The sequence below is a fragment of the Akebia trifoliata genome, chromosome 13 (genome assembly GCF_017979445.1).
Source record: "Akebia trifoliata isolate Shusen 1 chromosome 13, ASM1797944v1, whole genome shotgun sequence".
NCBI classification, from domain to species: domain Eukaryota; kingdom Viridiplantae; phylum Streptophyta; class Magnoliopsida; order Ranunculales; family Lardizabalaceae; genus Akebia; species Akebia trifoliata.
The window spans coordinates 448,612-465,183 of NC_141387.1; the positions used below are offsets into that span (position 1 = coordinate 448,612).

Below are 16,572 nucleotides of genomic sequence, written 5' to 3' on the forward strand. Positions count from 1 at the left end.
ATACTAAAAATAAAATAAAATATGGATTGAGATAGTAAAAGTGATGAATAAACTTTCATCAGCTCAACCGTATCCCAACTGTTTGTCTTCTCCACCAATATTTGTTTCCATCCATATTATTGCGGTGGGTAGACACAAAGAAAGGACTTCCGTGTAAGTGAATAGAGATAGAACCAAAGAAGGTAAGTCACGGTATGTATTATGAATAATGATTTTCTGACCCCTCCCCTCTACTCTTCTGATGTATCATGTGATAGAATCATAAATTTTTGTTTTCGAGATATATAATTACATATATTTATGAAGATGTGTAATTGTATATCTTGAGAAAAGAAATCTATGGTTCTATCATACGTTACGTCTACGTCGGGAGAGAGTAAAAAAAAAATCATTATTTGTAATGAAGGATGTACGGTTGTGCATCTCGAGGAAGAAAATCTATGATGTTGTCACACACGCTGGATCGGGAGAGGAGAGGGGGATGTTTGTCAGAGGGTGGAGTCAGAAAATCACGACCCGTCTATTATTGAAGAAAAAGGGGGCCATTGAAAGGTATCTTTACTTTTGTCCGCTTTAGATGGTTTGGGAAGTCCTCGCAGTTGATGTTAACGTGTGGGGTCTAAGATTATTTAACGTGACTCACACTCACCACAGTAAAATATAGAATTTTACAGTAAGGTACGTGTGACAAAGCGTGGTTTTCCACGACACATCCAAAGTAACAAAGAATTTACCGATATTTGTCTTATGGACATATAGAGGGATTATTTTAGAAAGTACTATTACCACACCAATTATTTTTTTTACTAACGCCACACCAATTGTGAAATAGGTATGAACATAGTAGCTCTCTTATTTTATTGTAATATTTTTTTTTAATTAAATATAAAAATAATGTATTGAAAATATTTAAACAAGATTGATAGTAACGGTGAATGCAACACAATGTTATGTAGGACGTTATAAGGGTGAAAGCATCGATGTTACTTATATTTATTAAAACAGGTATTGACCAGCTTGTAACAATTGTTTTGAAAATTTTAATGGCGCACTTGCCCCCCACAAGAATTTTCTAAGTATATTGATTAGTGAGCTACTGGGATAGAATTTAGTGGATAAAATTTTTTTTCACTATTGTCCCCACAAATTTTTTTTCTACTCTTAATTACCCCAAAAATTATTTTTTTTTCACTCTTAGTTGTCCCCCTCAATTATTTTTTTACTCTTGGTTGCCCTCACATGAGCAAAATCTTGGCTCTGCCCTAATTAGATTTGAAAGAAAATATAATAATTAGTCGTTTTCACATCTATTCTATCAAGCAAATGTTTAGATTGAGAGGTTAGGTTGCCAATTATTAGTTCTTCCCATTTATCATTCATACGTGCAAACGCCAATTTAGATCCCAAAAATATTTTAGCCATAGTGTATGACTTAGATTATTCGAGATTATGAAAATGACGGACAAAAAAAGTAAACTTGACCATCTAACCAAAGCGATATGAGAGTTGAAGAATTTTTTCCTATCTTACGAATCAAATGTGAAACAACGAAGCAGTAAAGAGAACAAAAAAATACATGTGAAATAAATAAGGATTTACGTGGTTCGGCAATGTGCTAACATCCACAAATTAGAATTATCTTTTTCACTAAGAAATCAAATGGGAACAATACAAGAAAAACACTCAAGGCTTTAATCTTAAACCCAAGCCTTTAAACTCTTTTACACCAGTCTTCCTTTCTCTCTGAAACCCTAAAAGAAGAAAACTCTTGTAGTTTTTTACAACCTTAGAGATCTCTACTTATAAAATTAGGAGTTACTAAAATGTGTCTATCTCACAAAAATAGAAAAAATCCAAAAGAAAATATCACTTAATTCCCTTTTTGATAACCCAAAAAAGAAAATAAAATACTAGACAATTGTACAACAATCTCCACCTTGACTTGAATTCTACACATTGAAAGACTTGGAACAATAACATGTCACACGTGCCTATCGCTCCACCTTGGCTTAAATATACTAGAACCACCTTGGAGAAAAATCACACATGTCTTCCATAACGAATTTTGCATCACCTATGTCCATTATGCAATTTCACCTTAAATCTGAATCAACCCAACTCAATCACCTGCTGCAAACACTTTAAACAACCATTGAGTTTTTATGACTACCAGCAACACACACTATCAAATCATCCCGGCCTCAAACAGACTACTTGGTCAACTCCAAAAAGGGACCCCAACTTGTCATCTTGAACCGTAGGAACCACCTCAAGATCATCTGCAAGACAAAGTTAAATAGAAATAACCGTTCTTGCCTCGTTATCTTCCCAATAAACATCTATCATATTCTCTGATTTATCGGACCTTTCTTTCAATGTCCTAACCATGTCTTTTTGAACTAAGATATCCTTTACCCTTTTTTGCCACATATTGAAGCTACCACTCTTGTTAAATCTCTCGACCTCGAATTTCATGTTCAAACTCTTAATTGCCATCGTATTAAATGTCAAATAAAAAAGAAATTACAATTTAAAAAGACACAGTCGACCAATACTAATTTGTGAAACAACGAAGCAATGGAGATAACAAAAGAAACACACAACAATTTATGTGATTTGGTAATGTGCCTACATCAGCGGACTAGAACCAATATTTTAAACTAAGAAATTAAAGGAGAACAATACAAGACAAACACCAAAGGTTTTAATCTTAAACCCTTGTACATCCCTCTCCTTTTCTCTCTCAAACCCTAGTAAAAGAAAATTCTTGTAGTTTTTTACATCCCAAAAAATCTCTATTTATATAATTAGGAGTTACTAAAACGTGTCTATATCCTAAAAATAGAAAAAAATCCAAAAGAAAATATCATATAATTCCCTTTTTGTAACCCTAAAAAAGAAATATATTTTAAGACAATCGCACAACACTTGAAATAGGCAAATCCATAAACTAAGTAACATAATTTTTTTTTATCATGCAAATGATTCACAACTATATCCTCTATTGTGCCAAAGTTGGAGAAGTTGAAACTTTAATAGAGCCCATCTTGGATACAACCTCTTTTAATCATAGTTTTAAAACTCGAAAACTCGGGTTGAATGTCCATCACGTCGAGTTAAGTAAAAGGCCTATTGAATCAATTGGACAAGTTAAATAAATATATTAAGAATCATGATAAAATGACAAGCTAACACGTACTTGTTATCGCGTCATTTTATCAGTAGTCATATGTCAAACTTATAAACATTTAAATTTTTACTATTTTAAATTAATAATGTTTGGGTTGGGATCTGTTGACTCCTAAGAATGACTCACGAGAAAAACACATGATCCCAACCCTTTAAACACAAAATCCAATGGTTGAGATTTATGAGTATCTTGATTACACAAATCTCGATAATACTTATCCCGAGGATAAATCTCAACCATTGGATCTTGCATTTAAAGGGTTGGGATCACGTGTTTTTTTCATGAGTAATTCTTAGGAGTCAACCGATCCTGACCCATAATGTTTTTCTTACAAAATGATAAATATAGTAGCCAATAAGTCAATCAAAATTTTGATCCACCTCTATGATTCTTTGAGTTGATGAGTTGACTTGGTGAGTTAATTCCATGGAGTTTTAGGTCTTTTACACTTATCCCATAAACTTTGACCATACTATATTGCATAAGTGAAGAGGACCACAATCATTGGGTGGTTCCCATCAATCGGATCATTCTGGTCCAACCAATGGACTATATGTTGGACTGTTTCTAATAATTTATACAGCAATCGAAATGAATGAGACATGAATCGTCCATACTGTCCATCAAGTTGGTCCACTTGATTTTATTGGAGAAACCAACCCATCAAACCAATCCAATGGCTAGAAAACACCAACCACACATCATTTGAGAGATAAAATATGGACTCTCTTGAAGGCCATTTTGTTTAAGAAAGGGAATCTAGCCGTTTGTTCCCTCCATCTATCTGAACTCCCAAGAAAGCAATTTCGGATTGTTCTTCATTCCTTCACCTATAAAGTTAGAGCTATAAAACAATATTAAAAAAAAAAAAGTTAAAATATTAGATGAAAATGAAATTAACGTAAAAATAAAATAAAATATAGTGACGTCGGACTGCAGATGTTGCAATCTAAGAAAGCAAACGTTAAGGAACACCATTGATTACTCCTTCTATATAAGCTTCATTGAGTACAACTTTAAGTTTAGTTAATGAGGGAACAATGAAGGGTGACAATGATAATGAGATTCCAGAATCTTATCAGCAACAGATATTAGAATCAGAGACACCAACATTGGAGAAATCTGGTGAGATTTCCTCTCTACTGATTATAAAGATGTAATGGATATTTCAAACTTGGACTTATTTAATTTTATGATTTTGTTTGAGATGAACTTGGATTAGAACTTTCAATGGATAATCGTATCGATTTTAATTTTCTTTTATTTTTTCGTAATGGGTCAATCAGATTTTGGAAACATTAGTAACCAACTTATTTTTCCAAAATTATAAGTTTTTAAAGATTGGAATTCTTTGTAAAACTTCGATCTTCGATTTTTTTTTTTGGTTCATGATCGATAATAGTTATCTAGGCCTTGCCATATTAATTTGTTCTATAATGGCATTATAAGATTATGTACAAATGATTAGAATATAATTGAAAAACTGTATTAATTCCTAACAATAAATCGATTTTTTCTACAGATGAGGTGAACGATTGTCCAATCGAGCAAGTCCGTCTCACAGTTTCAATCAGCGACGATCCAACATTACCCGCTTTAACATTTCGAACATGGGTTTTAGGAATTATCTCTTGTGCTTTATTGGCATTCTTGAACCAATTCTTTGGTTACCGCCAACTTCCGCTATACATCTCATCTGTTTCAGCTCAAATAGTAGTACTTCCAATTGGAAAGTTTATGGCAGCAACTCTACCGACAACTCCGATAAAAATTCCAGGAACGAAATGGTCATTTACGTTGAATCCAGGGCCTTTCAATGTGAAAGAACATGTACTAATCACCATCTTCGCCAACTCGGGTTCGAATTCTGTCTATGCAGTTAACATCATTACCATTGTGAAGGCTTTTTATTTCAGGAAAATTCATGCCTTAGCAGCTATGTTGTTAACCCAAACTACACAGGTGATTTTCTTGTCAAGTTAATTATAGATGAACAATATTGTTAATTTAAAGATAGACTCGAATGGATAAATTATGATTTTTTATGGATAGATTGATGATTTATTATATGAAATCTCATGTTTATTTTTTGTGTTTTTAAATTAAAAATAGGAAAATGTTGAAGTAACATTGAAATTGACATCGTTTCGACATGGCTGATGTGGATGTGCGTAGTGAACCATAGATGCTTTTCATCGAGATATGAGTGAGAAGCATCTATGCACACCAACGTGTGAAACGATGTCAATTTCAATGTTACTCCGGCACGACTCTCAAAAATATATTGCTTCCAAGCAGGTTTATAGGATATTGGCAACCCATAAAACCGAATCGAACAAAACCATCCATAGTTTGGTTTGGCTTGGTTCTATTGACATATTGGTTCTTATTTAGTGGAACATCTATGTCGTTTCGATTCCGATTTGTCCCCCAAACAGAACCAAGTTGCACCACTAGTTACAACCCAAATTAAATAAACAATTTTAAGCTCCTTGAAGCATTAAACTGCATGAAAAGGGATACTTATTATGTAGTATTGTAAATCTAATCTTTTGATGTTCTTTGATTGAGAACTAGTTGCTTGGATATGGATGGGCTGGTATCTTCAGAAAGTATCTTGTTGATTCTCCTTACATGTGGTGGCCAGCCAACCTAGTTCAAGTGTCCCTCTTTAGGTCCCATCTCTCTCTATATCTCTCTCAATCCCCCTCTCTATATCATCTATCTATCCATAGTAACAGAAAACAGTGATTTTTTGAAAAAAACGCGTGTTCATCTTTGTCGATTAAAATGATTTAAAAACAATTTGTGAAGGATAAAAAAAAATGCCATTTTACTCCCGAAATTTTCGTTTTTTTTTCTCAAGAAAAAAAATTTAATACTTTCTTATTTTTTCAATATGGGATTTGAGGATAATAACTTGATTTTATAAATTTTCATTATATATCTATGGGGGCGGTTCATGGGACATGTAAAAACAATGGTTTTTAAAAATATGGGTTAGAGGTTTTGGATTGAGCTGATTTTTACCGAGGATGGTCACTATGATGAGAAGATCATCCTCACAAAAAATCAGCTCAATCTGAAACTTCTAAATCCATCAAAAGTGATTTACAAGTTATTGGCAAAAAATCGATGGTCCACATTCTAAATCACTTTTAATGCGATTAGACTGATTTTTTTTTTCAGATGATCTTCCCATCATAGAGATCATCCTCATGAAAAATCAGCTCAATCCACAACTTATAACCCATATTTTGAAAATTTATTAATGTTACATTGCTTTTACATATGTTTTTTCATATGTCCCATGATCCGTTCCCTATACATATATTTCATAATTTTTAACATATTTATTTTTATTGTTTGCTTTTTTTCTCGTTTTTATTTTTTTGTTCTGTGTTCAACGTTTTTTCCGAAGTTTTCCCTTGCCAATTTAAACCAGTACTCCAACTTTATGACTGTAATCTATCTGAACCATTTTAATTGTAAACTTGTAGGGCACTTCATGAAGTAGAGGTCAGGCCTAAGAGGAGACAAACCAGGCTCCAGTTCTTCTTCCTTGTTCTTGGAACAAGCTTTGCATACTACATTGTCCCTAACTATTTGTTTCAGTCCATAACTGCTCTCTCCATTGTGTGTTGGATATGGAAGGACTCGGTCACAGCGAACCAAATAGGATCCGGTCTATTCGGCCTCGGTATTGGTTCATTTGCCCTTGATTGGTCTACTGTAGCTAGCTTCCTAGGAAGTCCTTTAGCCACCCCAGGATTCGCCATCATTAACGTAATGGTTGGTTTCTGTATAATTCTCTACGTAATCATCCCAACGGCTTATTGGACCAACTCGTATGAAGCCAAGCGATTTCCCATTTTCTCCCCTCATGTGTTCACCGCTGATGGACAACTCTACAATGTTTCTTTAGTACTAAATGAAACAAGTTTTAGTTTTAATCAACAAGGGTATGATAATTATAGTAAGGTCCATCTTAGCATCTTCTTTGTGTTCACTTACGGGATAAGCTTTGCTACATTGGCTGCTACTCTATCTCATGTAGCCCTCTTCCATGGGAGGTAGAGATTTTCCTTAATTTTCATGATTTTGTTGTCTATAATTATGTTTTATAAACAAATAGAGCTAGAATGTAACACATTTGATTCAATTTTTATAGAACAATTGTGAAACAAACGAAACAAGCATTCCGAGATCAAATTGGAGATGTCCATACAAGATTGATGAAGAGGAACTATGATTCTGTCCCTCAATGGTGGTTTTACGCACTCTTAGTGATCGTGATTGCTCTGTCGATGCTCACTTGTGAAGGCTTTGGTAGGCAGTTACAACTTCCTTACTGGGGTGTCATACTAGCACTTGCCATAGCTCTGCTCTTCACACTTCCCATTGGCATAATCACAGCTACCACAAACCAGGTAAATTTGTTTGAACGACGATGTTAAAATTCTATTATGCTAATCACTTCAAATTTTCACGATGAGTAATTGGAAATATTTGCTTGTATAGCAACCAGGACTAAATGTGATTACAGAGCTGATTATCGGCTACATGTATCCCGGGAAGCCTCTTGCTAATGTAGCTTTCAAGACTTATGGGTACATCAGTATGTCTCAAGCGATCATGTTTCTCTCCGATTTCAAACTAGGCCACTACATGAAGATCCCACCAAAGTCTATGTTCATCGTTCAGGTAATGGTCGAGTGTCTACTTCTTCTTGTTGTTGCTACACAGACTTATAATTGTGCTAACAAGAAAATGAAACCAACTTGTTTGGCACAGCTCGTGGGCACAGTTATTTCATCATCGGTCTACTTTGGGACTGCTTGGTGGCTCCTAACAACAGTGGAGAATATTTGTCAACCAAAAAAATTGCCAGAGGGAAGCCCATGGACGTGCCCAGGTGACGATGTGTTCTATAATGCTTCCATCATTTGGGGAGTAGTTGGCCCACTTCGTATGTTTGGACGCCTAGGCCTATATGCGAAGATGAATTACTTCTTCCTAATAGGCTTGCTTGCACCTGTGCCCGTGTGGGTGCTCTCACGTATGTTTCCAAGGCAAAAGTGGATTAGTCTCATTAACATGCCTATTCTCATAGGCGCCACGGGGAATATGCCGCCAGCAAGATCTGTTAACTACTTGTGTTGGGGTGCAGTTGGCATTTTCTTCAACTTCTTCGTGTACAGGAGGTACAAAGGGTGGTGGGCTAGGCACAATTATGTGTTATCGGCTGGACTCGATGCTGGTGTTGCCTTCTCAGCTATCCTTGTTTATTTAACTCTACAGTTAAAGAACATAGATGGGGTGGCGTGGTGGGGATTAGAACTTGATGATCATTGCCCTCTAGCGAGTTGCCCGACCGCCCCCGGGATACAGGTTGATGGGTGTCCTGTTTTCAAATGAGGATGTTTACTTTAACTTCCATGTTGTATCTGTGTATTTTGGCTACTTGGTGGTGTCTCTTGTTTCTACTAGAAGCTTATTTTGCTATGGAAGTTGTAAAAACTTTTCTAGAAAAATCAATTTCGTTTTTGTTATGGTATTTGATTTGATGGATCAATCTATTGGATAATTTGTACAACTTATGAGTCCATCCATGATCGTTGATGTAATGGGTGATGCTCTATGATTCATGGGGGAGCTTTTCGATGGACTTGCAAAGAAAAAAAAAAATGAGTTGTGATAATATGACGACCCCTCTGACATAAGTCCATTATAGAACTGTAGATCTCTTGCCTCGGGATACACAAGAAAATAATTATGATTTTGCCTATCCCAAGACAAATGATCTACAGTTTTGTTATGGGGTTGTGCGGGGTGGCTGAAAATCATTATTCCCCGCCCCCTCCCCCCCAAAAAAAATGTTTCTACAGAGAAAAAAAAACCCAAATAATACTTGTGATTGCATCAAAGAATATCACAGCTGATGTGGTTACAACTATGGCCCCGAACGAAAGCTTGGAAAAATAATTACCCAAACATATACAGAATCGGTATCACATATGGTGTCCCATTCCTATTCCTAAAATAGGAACAATGTCTACGTGGCATGTGTTTGATTAGACTTTAAAACACATCGTGCTCTTAACCAAGTTGTTTTTTTTGGTCACATGCAGCCCAATGTGTTTGATTTCTAAAAGAAATGTGCCACATAGACATCATATGTTGCTATGAGAACGGGCCACCATTCTGGATTGCGACTCAAATAAAAAATGCATTGTCTTGAATTTTTGTTACTAGTATGCAACGTAGAAGTGATTTGACATCAAAATTTGGATTTCAAAAATGCCCCACGTTAATATATAAATTTAATATAATTAAGGTCATTTTGGACAAAACCCAAGAAATTGATGTCGTCACTGATTAATTTTAAAATTACAAAAATATTCTTCTTACTATGTAATCTTCAAAACTACTTTTTAACTAATATTTTAAATTACAAATAAATTCTTTAAATATGTAGGATCCCTTGATTCCTAAGAATGACTCATGAAAAACATATGATCCCAACCCTTTAAAACATATGCCACCTTCAAGTATTCTTTAAATAATTTTTTGAAAAGAATATAAACAGAAAAAAAATTAAAAAAATAGGAAAAGTTTTAGTCTTCATCATAGATAGTATTTGGACTTCGTACTAAAAGATGGGTATAAGGATAGTATGATCCTATTTTGTAGAAAACCCTTATTTTTTGGTTAATAACTTACATTGCCTTTAAAGATAAAAGTTTACCAGACAATAGGACTCTCAATGGATCGTATCAGACACGAAATTTGATCCGTTCTGATTCAATAACTTCGGTTCTAGATTGATAATTTGGATTTAGATAAGAATTCGATCTAATATCTTATTGGATCAATATGGATCAATCATTCCCCAATTTGATAAGGACCTAATTCAATAATATGTTAGAAACTAATAAATTATATTGTATTTTTGTTGAAAAGTATGAATTTTATTTGGAATTTGTATATAAATTTGACTTTGACTCGAACTAGATCCGATCTGATTGTTAATGGATCAGGTTTTGGATCTTAATATTGAATTTCAATAATATATAATTATAATAAAAAAACCCGATATGATACCTTATTGGATCAATACCAATCAACCCTAAGCCGATTTGAACCCAATCCATTGACAGCCCTACAGGACAATCCTACGTTACCTTTAAAGTTTTTAGTTAAAAAAAAAAAAATCTAAAAGTTGAAGATTACTAATTTTGAAGATAAGAAATCAATCAAAAAGAGATGTATTATTAAAAATATATATATATTGATTAAATGAGGGCTTTGTTGGCATTTCAATTATTCAATAACATAGGGATATATTTTTGAGGTGGGGGTATTATATCCTAAAAGTCCTTTATGTATTATTAGAAAAAGAAGGGAAGGACAGATATTCACTAATAAAAAGAGAAGGATTCGAAAAACAACTCGTCGGTGATTTGGCTTTGTCCCAAGTAAGGATACCCACTATATTTGGACGGTGCCAAATGCTGACCTGTCATTTCCCCTCTCTTTCTCTCTCCTCTTCCAGAGTTTCCGATATAAAAATGTCCCCCTAACTCACGTTCAAACTTCCAATCTCTCTCTCTCTCTCTCTCTCTCTACTGCAATTCTGCCATTTCTGACCTCTCACGAAGCTCCATCAAACCCGAAACAGCTTTTCTAAACCTTTACAATTCTTTCTAAAAAGCTATCATCGCAATCACAAAACCACTAGCGGTTTTTGAAGCTTTAACCAAGCCAGAGTTTCTCTTCTAGGTTTCGGTTGTGTTTCGTATCGGTTTTAGGAATTTTTAAAGGAACACGAGGGGTCAGAGAAGAAGAAGAAGAGGAATCATCGTTGATTTTGGCAAGTTTTGTGGGTAGAGAGAGATTATTTATTATTGGAGGCTTATAGATCGTTGATCGATTGATGGTTTTTAGGGTTTACACCTTGTTTTTATAGCTTTCAGATGGGATTTAATTAGGGTCTTCGAGTAAGAACTGCTCAGGTTTGTTTTATTATGTTCTTTATTCGTTTGTTTCATTTCGAGTTTTGTTTCTTTGTCCCTTCTTTTGATGTCGTTTTGATATTTAATAGGGTTTCTAATGTCTGATTCGTCCATGTTTATCAATTAAGTCTCAAAATCTTGGAAATTCACGAGTAAATTCTTTTCAAAAGATGAATTGTTGATATCTGTTCGCATTCAGGATTGAAATTTAAGAAGCTATTTGTTTGATAATTCAATCATAGACAATATTAAGAAGAAATTAGAATATCTTCACAATGAATTGAGTTCACATCAAATCCAGGATCATTAGGAATTTCCGTGCCGATCATGGTTTTAAATCTCATCCGAGAAGTCTCAGTGTAGGACAACAACGAGATGGATAGACAAGTCAAACGTATCAGATGAGATTTAAAAACCCAGTTCATTTTTCTCATTGTTGAACAAGACGGCTCAAACGTATTGGAAAACTCGGCTGAGATGACTCGATTTTGTTCATGGATGAGACGAGATGTCAAAACAAGTTTTAAAGGTGCCGATACAAGATGGTTGATCCTATTTCAGCCCGTTGTCCTGCATTTGAGGACTCGAGGGCTTTAAATGCCATGGATGGAGATAATAAGAAAAAGACTGGCACTAGTTGCCCCCTCCCACAAAACATTTTCTCCAGACGCACCCCACTTAAAGGAAAATACCTAATGGGCATGTTTGGTAACCTCTTACCGAACCCATTCAAAAACATTTGATAACAGGTTTCCAACTATGTTGATTTTTTCCGTAACCTGTTACCGGTTAGGGTGTGTTCTGTGAAGGGGTGGGGAAACAACGAGTGTGAGCCTAAGAAAAAATATGAAAGAACATCCTTTGAGTGGATATGTGGTTTATGATAGAGTTAAGGGGACAAGAAGGATTCTTCTTGGTGTGGTTGGTAAGAAATTGCTTTCCTAGCGGAGAATTGCCTTTTTTGCAAACCAAATTTGATAGATGTGTTAAAAGGACACCTTTTTTTTTCTCTCTTTATTAGTCGAACAAAAAACATGCAAACTTTGTGGAGCCCCGTCTTCTGGATGACTTAGATAGCATGGCATCACAAACAAGAACCCTTAGTGATAATTTTAGGTGGCATATTAATTTCTACATGTATGAATATGTTTAATGTGTTCAAGTTCATCTCAACATTCATGTAGTCTTTTTTTCTTTTGCTGTTCTTCCGCCTATTTCAGCTCACATTTATGTTGTTTCTTGTTCATATCTACTGGTGGGATTTGGATAGCAGGAGAACAAAGAATAGCAGTATGGGTGTAAAAGCTTGTCAAAAATCTACAGATTCTCCGAGGGCAGAAGTGGGAGAGATAGATACCAGGTCACCATTCGAATCTGTCAAAGCTGCCGTCAGCTTATTTGGTGAAGGAGCCTTCTCAGGCTCAGGAGAGAAGCGCACTATTAAGAAATTGAAACTTCCTCATACTGAGGTAATTCTGATATTAAATAAGTAGATTTGAAAGCTTAGCCAAAACCCATATCTTTTTTTATTGATGACTACTTTTACCATCTCTGTAATGTGGAGTTTTTTCTTTAGTTTTCATTCAACTGATGTCAACTTTTCTATGCCACCATAAATTTTTGAGTTGGTCTTGTCACTGTCCCTACAAAGTTGTTTAGTTTGTTAAAATTCTGATGCTCCAAGATGTCCTCTACTTCAATATATCTTTACAAGGCTTATTAAAGTAACCTGGATTCTGTATTTCTCTAGTTTTTTGGATTGCCAATTATTGATCTTTGATTTATATGCAGCTTCAATTTAATGAATGAGTGAAATTCTGCTCCGCTCCCTTTTCTTTTGGTTTTGTGACAGAATGTTTTGGTCAAGGAGACACGGCTTCATCTAGCTGAAAAAGAACTGAACAAGTTCAAGGAACAACTGCAGAATGCCGAAACTACAAAGATTCAAGTACTTTCCGAGCTTGAAAAGGCCAAAAGAACAGTTGAAGATCTGACGCAAAAGCTCAAAATTATAAAGGAGTCCAAAGAATTAGCAATTAAAGCAACAGAAGCTGCAAAGAATCAGACTAAGAAACTTGAAGAAGTTAACTCAAGAGACCCTTCAGGATCTTATGGTGATTGGAAACAGGAGTTGGATAGTGCAAGAGAACAGTACACAGATATCATTTCTGAACTTGATGCTGCAAAACAAGAGCTCAGGAAAATCCATCAGGATTTTGAGGCGTCCATGGAAGCAAAAGTTACTGCCTTCAAGCAAGCGGAAGAAGCCGTGCACTTGGACAAAGCTAACAGAGATAGGGCTACTGATATCTCAAAGGAGATTGCAACCACACAGGAATCACTGACACACGTGAAGCTTGCTTCTGTTCAAGCCCAGCAAGAACAAGCAAAGATTCTATCTGATAAAGATGCCCAGCAACAGTCTTATAGAGTTTCTCTTGAAGAAACGAAGGAGAAATTGGTCTCTTTTAAGAAAGAGTTTGACCCGGAAATCACTTTGAATCTTGATGCCAAATTGGCTGAAACAGACACTGAGATTGGGTCTTTGCAGAAGGAGATAGAAAATGCCAGAGCTTCTGATATATGTTCTGTGAAAACCATCACATCAGAGATTGATGATGCTAAAGAGGCATTAAATAAGGTGACGGAAGAAGAAAGCTCCCTTAGAAGCCTTGTGGAGTCCCTTAAGATTGAGCTAGAGAGTGTGAAGAAAGAGCATTCTGAACTGAAGGATAAGGAAGCAGAATTTGAATCTCTTGCAGGGAATCTTCATGTCAAGTTACGTAAAAGCAAGGTTGAGCTTGAAGCAGCTCGGATAGAAGAATTAAAAACAAGAGGCGCTTCGGATGAATTAATTATGACACTCCAACAGCTATCAATGGAATCTGAAATTGCAACACGAGAGGTAGAGGAGATGAAGGAAACTGCGGAAGAGTTGACGAAAGAAGCTGAAACAACCAGAATTTCCCTACAAGAAGCAGAGAAGAAGCTTGAGGTTACCCTGAAAGATGTTGAAGAAGCAAAAGCAGCAGAGGCCCAAGCCCTTGATCGGATTAAGATTTTGTCAGAGCAAACAAATGCAGCCCGTGCTTCGACATCAGAATCGGGTGCCAAGATTACAATCTCAACAGAGGAGTTTGAATCTATGAACCGTAAAGTCAAAGAATCTGAAGCGTTAGCAGATATGAAAGTAGCTGCAGCAATAGCTCAGGTGGAAGCTGTGAAGGCAAGTGAGAATGAAGCACTCAAAAAGGTGGAGAAAAGTTGGAAGGAAATTGAGGAGATGAAGACTGCAACAAAGGAGGCCTTGAAGAGGGCAGAGATGGCGGAGGCAGCAAGGAAGGCAGTAGAGGGAGAACTACGGAGATGGCGTGAGAAGGAGCAAAAGAAGGCAGCTGAAGCTGCTGCTTTGATAATGGAAGAGACAAAGATGTCTTCGGAATCATCATCTCCTCATCATGCTAGGGTTCAAAAACAAATCCCACCCAGAAAGACCGACAGGGTTCGTAAGATGGAGAAAACGTTCAGTTCAAAGAAGGTTCTTTTGCACAATCTCAGTGGAATCTTCCATAGGAAGAAGAACCAGGTTGAGGGTGGATCTCCCTCTTATCTCCCTGGTGAGAAACTCGTGTGATTGATTCGTTTGAAAATAACTGTTGTGCACTTTTGAATGCTTGAGAAATGATAAAAACATGTTTGTGCCTTGAATGTGTATGTAAATTGTGTTCTTTTTTTGTCTATTCGGGAAGAGAGAAATAACATGACCATTTTGAAGTTGAAAACTCAATTTCTTACAATTTCAGATGATTTATGGATTGTTTCTTCCAATAAGATCCACTACGGTTGATTCGCTTTTTACCAAAACCAGAACATTATCTAGAGAATATGGAGTCGCATTTTTGCCGGGTTCTTAGTTGCTCTTTAGCCAAATAAAAAAAAAAAAAAGAAAACAAGAAGCCCTCTATGCGTCGTACTTTACCATATTTGTGTATATTGTTATGCATCTTCAGAAAATTCTTAGAAGGAATTCAAAATAAGGGGAAGAATGCGATAAATGACTTGGAAATTGACATTTGATTCTGATTCAAAATTAAGTTTACTTTTTTTTTTCCCCCAGAAAGTCTAAATAGATAACTATCTAACGTTCCAATTTTTAAGATCACCAGCATTCATAGATATTTAAAGGTCTAAATTGCAAAACTTGAAGAACTGCAATGCCGTGACATTATGGTCATAGAGATGCATTCAAGGAAATTAAAGCTCTAATTGTCTGCCATCGATTACACAAATTGGGTTTCGTTCATCTCTTAGTATTCAACAATTGATCTCTAACCCCACTTTATGGTGAAAAAAAATTGAACAACATAAAAATTTGTGCACTTCGATGGAAAATTTAAGCTTGAAGTCGCTCTTCTATTGCCTGAAAAATCCTGTTGGCTGTAACAGCTTGGGGGGGAGGAGGAGGGCGAGGGTGTCGAAGGCAGTTGATAAGCCGACTGATAAAATTTAAGACAGGTCGTAAGCGTAGGATGATGAAGCCAATCTGTCCTATTACACCCCCAGTTATTGCTGCTACGGCTAAAGGTTCCACCATGTTTTCGATCTCAGTTATAGGGAAAGATGTTTGATGAAAAAGTAGGGTTAGGGAGGGAAAGATAGAGAGATGGTTAAGGAGGAGTTTGTGTGAAGTACTTATGCAGAGATTGTGTTCTACGGTTTCTTCAAGAATGAAATTATACGGTTTTTTGAGGCTATCTTTAACATCTTTTAACAGTTCTAGTTTTGATATTGGTGGCCAAAAGCATAGTTACCTAGCAACGTCTGTCAGTTACTACTAATAAAAATTACTCTCTCTCTCTCTCTCTCTCTCTTCACTTAGTAGAACAACAACCAAAAACCAAAAAAAAAATAAAAGAGGAAGAAGAAAAGAAAATCAAAGCGAAGGAAACCACTTTTAAAATGAAAAAACACTTTTGAACTTTCCATGTTTTGTAACTGTATGTTAAAACCTTTTTTTACAGTTTTTTGGGCCTTGAGTCGAAAAGTACATTTGTTGATAACGACTTTTGCAGGAAAGCCCAAAATTGTGTTTTTGAGAAACTTTACGGGGGCTACTTTCATGCAAAAATAACTATGAGAAGCTACCCCCTCATTCTTCTTAACTCATTGATTAAACAAAATAATCAATTCGATCTCTCTACTACTTTTTCATCAGTTTCTGTAATAAACAAGATTCTCTTGAATGCAGTTTCTCAAACTCTGAGCTTCTGCTTCTCCTAAACACAAAATCCAAAAGCAGAAGCTAAAATCTGTTAGAAAACCTTAACTCGTTGCAATCCCAAATTTTAGCAACAAAGGTCTCAAAAC

At 35.7% G+C, this 16,572-nt stretch overlaps 2 protein-coding genes across 4 annotated transcripts; both read left to right on the plus strand.

Annotated features, from left to right (window-relative positions):
* The first annotated feature begins 4,230 nt into the window (after positions 1 to 4,230).
* On the plus strand, positions 4,231 to 8,718 carry LOC147387059 (oligopeptide transporter 1-like). Its single transcript, XM_086421489.1, has 7 exons — positions 4,231 to 4,315; positions 4,704 to 5,152; positions 5,768 to 5,865; positions 6,691 to 7,263; positions 7,362 to 7,620; positions 7,712 to 7,894; positions 7,985 to 8,718. Exons 1-7 carry the CDS (start codon positions 4,231 to 4,233, stop codon positions 8,606 to 8,608), a joined length of 2,271 nt encoding a protein of 756 aa, XP_086277615.1. The 3' UTR covers positions 8,609 to 8,718.
* Positions 8,719 to 10,659: 1,941 nt separating this feature from the next.
* On the plus strand, positions 10,660 to 14,919 carry LOC147387060 (WEB family protein At5g55860-like). Of its 3 annotated transcripts, none has more exons than XM_086420120.1 (3): positions 10,660 to 11,205; positions 12,476 to 12,674; positions 13,058 to 14,919. In XM_086420120.1, exons 2-3 carry the CDS (start codon positions 12,498 to 12,500, stop codon positions 14,837 to 14,839), a joined length of 1,959 nt encoding a protein of 652 aa, XP_086276246.1. In that variant the 5' UTR covers positions 10,660 to 11,205; positions 12,476 to 12,497; the 3' UTR covers positions 14,840 to 14,919. The 3 variants fall into 3 exon arrangements, with proteins under 3 accessions (XP_086276246.1, XP_086276247.1, XP_086276245.1); XM_086420121.1 differs by having other exon boundaries at positions 10,660 to 11,190; positions 12,479 to 12,674; XM_086420119.1 differs by having other exon boundaries at positions 10,661 to 11,205; positions 12,479 to 12,674.
* Positions 14,920 to 16,572: the final 1,653 nt, after the last annotated feature.

Excerpts from the sequence above, each read along its gene's own strand:
- LOC147387059 (XM_086421489.1), top strand. The coding sequence starts at position 4,231 with ATGAAGGGTGACAATGATAATGAGATTCCAGAATCTTATCAGCAACAG. Across the intron at positions 4,316-4,703 it reads ACCAACATTGGAGAAATCTG|TTTCTACAGATGAGGTGAAC; the intron begins GTGAGATTTCCT and ends ATAAATCGATTT. Across the intron at positions 5,153-5,767 it reads TGTTAACCCAAACTACACAG|TTGCTTGGATATGGATGGGC; the intron begins GTGATTTTCTTG and ends ATTGAGAACTAG.
- LOC147387060 (XM_086420120.1), top strand. The coding sequence starts at position 12,498 with ATGGGTGTAAAAGCTTGTCAAAAATCTACAGATTCTCCGAGGGCAGAA. Across the intron at positions 12,675-13,057 it reads TGAAACTTCCTCATACTGAG|AATGTTTTGGTCAAGGAGAC; the intron begins GTAATTCTGATA and ends GTTTTGTGACAG.